At 41.3% G+C, this 7,004-nt stretch overlaps 1 protein-coding gene across 5 annotated transcripts; it reads right to left on the bottom strand.

Moving 5' to 3' along the window:
• Positions 1-362: 362 nt before the first annotated feature.
• LOC103638009 (Telomere-associated protein RIF1) lies at positions 363-6,318 on the bottom strand. 5 transcript variants are annotated; one of them, XM_008661009.3, is made up of 9 exons: positions 5,904-6,318; positions 5,363-5,424; positions 5,092-5,241; positions 4,633-4,809; positions 3,426-3,641; positions 1,660-3,323; positions 1,490-1,555; positions 1,310-1,376; positions 363-1,157 (listed from the first exon to the last, which is right to left on the bottom strand). In XM_008661009.3, the coding sequence occupies exons 1-9, from the start codon at positions 6,166-6,168 to the stop codon at positions 591-593; spliced, it is 3,234 nt and encodes a 1,077-aa protein (XP_008659231.1). In that variant the 5' UTR covers positions 6,169-6,318; the 3' UTR covers positions 363-590. The 5 variants fall into 5 exon arrangements, with proteins under 5 accessions (XP_008659231.1, XP_008659232.1, XP_035818357.1 ...); XM_008661010.3 differs by having other exon boundaries at positions 5,322-5,424; positions 5,904-6,248; XM_035962464.1 differs by having other exon boundaries at positions 5,322-5,419; positions 5,904-6,220.
• Between the last annotated feature and the right edge of the window lie 686 nt (positions 6,319-7,004).

Here is a 7,004-nt window from a genome sequence, read left to right on the forward strand (position 1 = left end):
GTACTTGTGCGTTCATAAAAAATATTATGTAAAGATCGAAGGCAATCAATAAAAACTTGAAATCTTTTTAATGGATAATTTACGTGGGTATTGTTGTAATCTATCGCAACGCACGGGTAACCGACTAATTTTAGATTTAAAACTAACTCACTATTCAACCGGGGCTTTTGAGCTTTTGGCAATCTAGACAAATTGCACCTTATGTAAGAATGTAGATGGTGAAGACATGACTTGCTTCTCAGCATTATTAATGCGATTGGAAAAGAACCTGCGGCTGTAGTTAACAAACGAAGTGTTGGCTGCAGGGACGATGAGGAAGAACACAAGAATCTTGCTCAGAGGTTACCAAAACACACAAAAAAAAAGGGGTAACAGCCAGGAGCCCAGGCCAAAGCATCAATTACATACATGATTAGATCCTGTTGTTTCCATCTCCCTATAGTCAAACAATGTGGCTGTGTAAGGAATGAAAATGACTTGTAATTTTGAATGGATTTAATTCTTTTGCAGGGGATCATTGCACTGACCTTCCGCTTTCTATACGTATGTACACATTTATGTTCTTTAAACCTAACATTGAGTTCAAACAACTATGTCTTCCTCTGTAGCATCTCCAATATTAATTCTGGTTTCCTACACGCCCTATTTTCCGTATTACCTGGTGAGATGCCCATGTTGGCTCTATTTTTGTTGAGTTCCTTTGGTTTAGTTGAATACTTCATGATCTTCAGCCTCTTCCTCCCCAAACCCACCGAGACATTCACAGATCCATCATACCTCTCGGCCGTGAGATCAGTAGGATTGGATGTGATGACTGTTTTCCTGGAGCTATCAAGAGCCTTTCTTCTATGCATTAATAACTCAGCAAATTCAGAAATTAAGCAACCAGGGTGCAGGGTTGTGTTGCCATGTGTTGCTACTCTGCAAACTGATGCTGTTGCAACTGAAATGGGGCGATGTGGGCGATTGAGTGCAGCTTGAAGAAGTCGATGCTTCTGATTTATTAAGGGAACATCACTAACTAGCTGACTCCTCTTCAGGCACTCAACCATCTTGAGCCAAAGGTTCTCAAGATGAACAACAATTTGTCCTTGTTGCATTTCAGAGTACAATATGATGCTTAAAGAGAGCCACTCGGTAAGTTGGTCTCCAATAATCTGCAAGGACAAAATGGTGTCTTCGTGCAGTTAGCATAAAGCATGTGCTTTGTGTCATGTGCCTGAATCTAGAAACAGGACTAAATGAAGTTGATGCCCTTAGAAACATGAACAACTATATTTTTACTTTGTACTGTGAATATGGCACAAACCTCGAAAAGAAGAACATCTTCCTTTAAAGTGAGATGCCCAGCAAAATTAGATAAAGATGAAAAAAACCTGAAGCACAACCAATTAACAGAACTGAGATTTGAACTATACACGACTAATAGCAGCTTACTTCCATTGAAATCAACAGACAAGTTTGCAATTTTGAAAATCTGCTTAAATACCTGCTTGTGACCTGGTGCTGTCCAGCTGGATTTGCTTTGAAATGAAAACTTGACAACTTCATAAACCTGCATATCATAAAAGCTTATAGATTACTGAAACAGACTGGGGTCATCCTCATGGTAGGCAGTATAGATACAGGTGTTCCATTTAGAAGTAAAAGTCAGCAAACCTATTAGCAAGCTTGAAGCAATTCAAGAAAAGTTCCGGTTGTCTGCACACAGAAGAATCTTCAGGTGTTTCCTTCAACTCTTGATTAGCATAGGTCAACATTTGATCATTCTGTAACAGTCCAATGACTATTTCACCAAGAGCAGAAAGGACACTAGCATTTTCAAACTCCTCCGACAAATGCTCAAGGTTGGCTTGGAACAATGCCATGTTTTCATCAATAGTGCAAACCAAGTATTTGTAAAAACCATCAAAGAAAACCTTGGAAAAAAACTTCGAATTACAGGAGTTTGTAGAGAGGGATCTATAAACTTCAATTGTTGATTCCATCTCCAGGTTTTGCAGGACAGAAAATTTTGACTCGGAGCTATTTTCAGCATTCAAAAGAATGGATATCCCCTTGGGGTATAAAAAATTAAGGATTGGATAACAGAAGAACTGATGGAGAACATCATGGTAACATAATCCAGAATTGGTTTCCAAATAAGAGATAATTTGACTGTTCATTTTTTTTGCAAACGAGTTCCAAACCATCAACCATTTTAATCTTTCCTTGTTACATGTTGGCCGCCTGATCTGCATATACATAAAAGAGACAGCAGTATGAAAATTCTCCAGGGCATCTGATGATGGATCCAGAATTGAAACTAATTCATCTGCATCTCTATGAGAAAACTCTCCAGTATACTGAGATATCATGGACAGAGACAGTGCAGTCACATAAACTGCTGGAGAAACCATCTCCATGTAAGAGAGTGATCTGATTCTTGGTAAGGACAGCTTTGGGCTGCATTCTGCATGTTGGTTCTCCTTTATGTGTTCGATGTCTAAGCATACCTCAATGTTTTCAGAAGCTAACAAAGAATGATCTAGTTCCTTCGCAATAACTTTCATAAACCGAAGACCAAATTCCAGTAATGCAGCACACTTGATAACACTATTCTTTCCTACATGATCCAGCAACAACCTCTTTGCAAACTTGCACGCGTTAGTAATGCATTCATTGACTTGTTCATAAGCACGCTGCTCTCTAAGTTCGATTTGAATACCTTTTAGAAGAAATCTGAAAATCTCTGTTGCAGAATCCATAACAATCACCATTGTTTCAGGAATTATGTCCTGGAATAGTTCTGGCTTAAGAATTATGCCAAGAATATTGAGTTGGAAATTAAAGCAACTAATATCCCATGGTAACCATTTGATGTGTTGAATATCCAATAAGGCCTTGATATGCTTGCATGATTGAGCTAGCAAGTTCTGATTCACTGGGGCACATAAATCCTCTCTGACCCTATTTTTTGATGAAACAAAATCAAGAAAAAGGTTCAAGCAAAATGACCACAGTGGCTTGTTCTGATCATTGATCCCAAAAGAGAAAATTATTTTGAGTATTGGTCCAAAAGCAGCCTCCAGAATGGGTAAATAATTGATCAGATTACCAAGTCTATGTAGAAGGTAATGCCATGTACTCAAACAAGAAGAGCTAAGTACAATATTGCGACTTCTTGACAGAACTCGACATATAGGCACCATAATTAATCTTATCCTTTTCACCTGTGCACTTGCCTGTTCAATGGGTTTTAATGGGGAAATCACAGTTTGCTGGGCCACAATCTCAGTTGCCTGAGAAGGAAAAAATGCATCCACCAAACTTTTCCAGGAAACCTGTGAATCTTTAAAGATTATCATAATGTAATAGAGACACTCATAATACTAGGAAAAAGGTGTTGTCCGTAAAAAAAGACAGAGACAAATAGTTTAACTCACCATTGTAGCAACCTGAACTTGTGGATTCAGATCAGTAAACATCTGCTCAGGAACCTTTATAAGTTTATTAAGCAGAGGTCTATTGTTCACTGCATCTGGACCAAGCAAAGATACAATCCATCCCCATGACTTCACAGTTTGAACTTTCTTGGAAGGATCATCAAGCATATTTACCATACAGGAGAGTAGCTTCTGCTCAAGGTCTGAAGCAACAGCCTATACACAAGCATCAAAATAAATTGGGAAAACATTGATATAGGTAAGCTCATCAAGGATAGGAAAGCAGATCACCACAACAAGTAAAACATGTGAAGAATATGCAAAGTTGCAGAAGAAACACTGAACCATTTAATAAGCCAACTCCAGGAAAGAGTACATAAAAAATGAATCAGATATCAAATGCAACACAAAAGGTTGGTATAACCAACAAACTGCACCACATGCACATTTACCTATATCAATCTATAAATAATTCGACGGGGAGAAACCAAGCATCCAAGTTGTGCTCCAGGAAGCCACCGACCAGGGCCATTTGTGGATCCTGGCTGGCGCAAAGGCATTGGCCGAGTTGCTTAGATGAGTATAATTGATGTGGAGTATGTTTTCCTTGCTTCTAGGGAAGGTGTGATTTCCAGCCATGGAATCGGCATGTTCTTGTGAATGTTATTTTCTACCTATTAATACAATGACGTGCAGCTTCCTTTCATGTTTGAGAAAAAAACAATAGTTTCCAGTTTTTGCTGGTACACGGATTCTATAACCTGAACTGAAAGTAATAGAACTGCAGGGCATTTCAATAGTAGCAGGAAATGTTGTGAAGTATCTAGGTCTATGGTTTCTACTAAAGCTCACACTGCAGTTATTGTTGTGTGTGACAAGATCACAAGGAGTACATCAATATGTCACCATGCAATTCAGTTAAATTGCCTTGGCATTTCAGCCACAAAAAATGTATTGAACCATTGCTTGTCCACATGAAGCTGCCCTCAAGATTTATCATAATAAGTCACCCAATCTACCTGAACCGTTGGGTGCACCATTATAATGCAACCAGATAGTTAAGTTGGCGTAAATGCTCTATTAGGAGATAGTCTATTTTAAAAAAAGACCACAATGTGCATATGTGCTATGAATTTGCAAGCTACAGATTCATATGAGTTTCTTCTAATAGTGCTAAAGCGTCATCTAACAGCGATCTTTTAATTACCTTGGAAAGGAGAGGTTGAGGTGGTAGAATAACACATGACACCTTAATAAGGCACCTTTCTACCATGTCCCTTTCTGCCTTGTCAGCACTTAAGAGTCTCCGGTATACTGGTGGAACCCACAAGCTTGATAGGTCCCTCATTCTTTTGGGACTTTGACCACCAAGCTTCATGATAGCCTGCAGCAGAAGTTTTTCAAGGCACTGTTCTAAATTGCAGCATAATATGATAGATGATAAAGGAAGAGAAAAAAGGAGAAAAGTAAGACTTTTGCACGATTAGAGGTAACTTCATGTGAAATTAGAAGCATCGTGAAAGCGTATGGTTATTTTGTAATAAACACCGCTAAGCAAGTGGGATGTAGTTACATGAACAATTCAGCTGCAGCCAGTACATTGAAATCCTTCAAAAACATAGAAAAAGGCGATGAAATACAACAGAGTTTAGGTGTGCCAAACAACCTGAGCTGCCTCAAATGTTGTGGACAAGGAACCAAATGGATTGTCGAGCGCATGAACAATAGCAATAAGCATTGGATCTGCTCTATCCTCTATAATCAATGGGTTCAGTTGTTGAACCGAGAAGCACCAGACACCCAAATTGCAAGCAGACTGTAGTAAAATAATTAACAGAAAAAAAGGGAATCAAATACTAAAAGATCAAATATGCATTCTGCATACAAAATTAGCACCTTGAGATCTTGAAAAGGAAAAAATGGTCAGCCGGATCAACCTTCATCCGAGTGCTCATGATTATATGTACCAAGGTATCCAATACCAATTGGGTCATCTGTGCTGTAAAATAAGAAAATATATTTTTAGCTGGGTTATTTAAAACAATTTCAACAGTATGGCATGTATAAAAAAATGAGGAGGACCGCGTCAAGTCAGGTTTTCAGAAGGACAAACCCAAGGGATTAAATATATTGGCAATAGAAGTGATAGTCGAAAAAACAGAACGAATAACATTCCAAAATGGAAGGAGCTCAGGTTAATTGTCAAGCAACAGTAGGAAGTAAAAAATGAATTACAAATGCCAAACACGCTGGTGGAGTTCGGATTCAAGCGAGTCTGCGAGTGCAAAACCTTTAAGTTTTGATCATACAGCAAACAGTTGGAGGGTAATATACTTCATAACGGAAGCAATGTAACCTTATTAACAGAAGAAGCTAACCCCACCAGGCTGAATTGGTTCACTAATCTAGATATTGGTCAACCTACACCGATATATTTAACAGAAGAAATGCGAGCACATAGAACTAATAGTACAGTACCTGAAATAGTAGAAACGAGGACGGGGTGGTAGAGCGCGAAGCCGAGGCACTTGAGCGCAGAAGCGGCGACGGCCTCGTCATCGGCGGCCGCGTCGCGGAGGAGGAGCGGGAGGAGGGTGGAAGGTAATTCCGCGGCGAGCTCGGCGGCGGAGGAGGCGTCGTCGGCGCAGCCGCGCTGTAGGAGAAGCAACCGTGCGTACGCGGCGGCGCGGTCGGGCTCCGAGGCAATCTCCGCCACCTGTCTGTCCATCGGCGGCGGCTCCATGAAGGTGGAGATCTAGGGTTTTGCTTTTGGCGCGAAGGGAAGTGACGCGTTCGCGCGCGCATTGCATTTCGGTAGTATAGGTTCTGGACATGACAGCATGACTTTTTTTTTTTACAACACGATTACACGACAGTTTGAGTTGTTTTCGGGAAAGAAGAGCGTTGCCGTTTAGTTCATTTTTATTTTCTTCTAGTATTACTAGATGAGTGCCCGTGCGTTGCAACGGGAACATATAATAATAAGATAACTTATATATAAAATATATGTTATATTGTGCTCGTCCCTTGTTCTCACTCAACGACAGTATACCCTCGAGATTGTGGAGCGCGCTGGCATGACTGCGTGCAAGCCTTGCAGTACCTCGATGAACACTCAGGCCAAGCTCTCCTCCGATGGCTCACCGGTTCCAGAGTCGACGTTGTACCGCAACCTGGTCGGTGCCTTGCGGTATCTCACCTTCACCCGTCCGAACATCACTTATGCGGTACAAGTCTGCCTCTACATGTATGATCCTCGGGAGCCGCATCTCACCGCCGTCAAGCGCATCCTTCGCTATCTGCACGGCACCGTCGACCTCGAGTTGTTCGTAGCTCGTGCTTCCTCGCCGCACACGCTGACTATCTACACAGATGCCGACTGGGTCGAGAGCCCGGACACTCATCGCTCCACGTTAGGATACGTCGTGTTCCTCGGTGTCTGTCTCATCTCCTGGTCCAGCAAGCGATAGCTGACGGTCTCTCGATCTAGTGCAGAGGCTGAGTACCGCGTCGTCGCCAACGGCGTCGCTAAGGCGACTTGGCTGCATTAGCTTCTACTCGAGCTTCACCAGCCTCTCC

This window comes from Zea mays, chromosome 9 (genome assembly GCF_902167145.1).
Source record: "Zea mays cultivar B73 chromosome 9, Zm-B73-REFERENCE-NAM-5.0, whole genome shotgun sequence".
NCBI classification, from domain to species: domain Eukaryota; kingdom Viridiplantae; phylum Streptophyta; class Magnoliopsida; order Poales; family Poaceae; genus Zea; species Zea mays.

What these genes read in the sequence shown, in the direction of transcription:
- LOC103638009 (XM_008661009.3), bottom strand. Translation starts at nt 6,168, where the DNA reads ATGGAGCCGCCGCCGATGGACAGACAGGTGGCGGAGATTGCCTCGGAG. An exon ending in CAACATTTGAGGCAGCTCAG is followed by an intron (nt 4,810 to 5,091) that starts GTTGTTTGGCAC and finishes CTTCTGCTGCAG; the next exon opens with GCTATCATGAAGCTTGGTGG. An exon ending in AAGTTCAGGTTGCTACAATG is followed by an intron (nt 3,324 to 3,425) that starts GTGAGTTAAACT and finishes AAAGATTCACAG; the next exon opens with GTTTCCTGGAAAAGTTTGGT.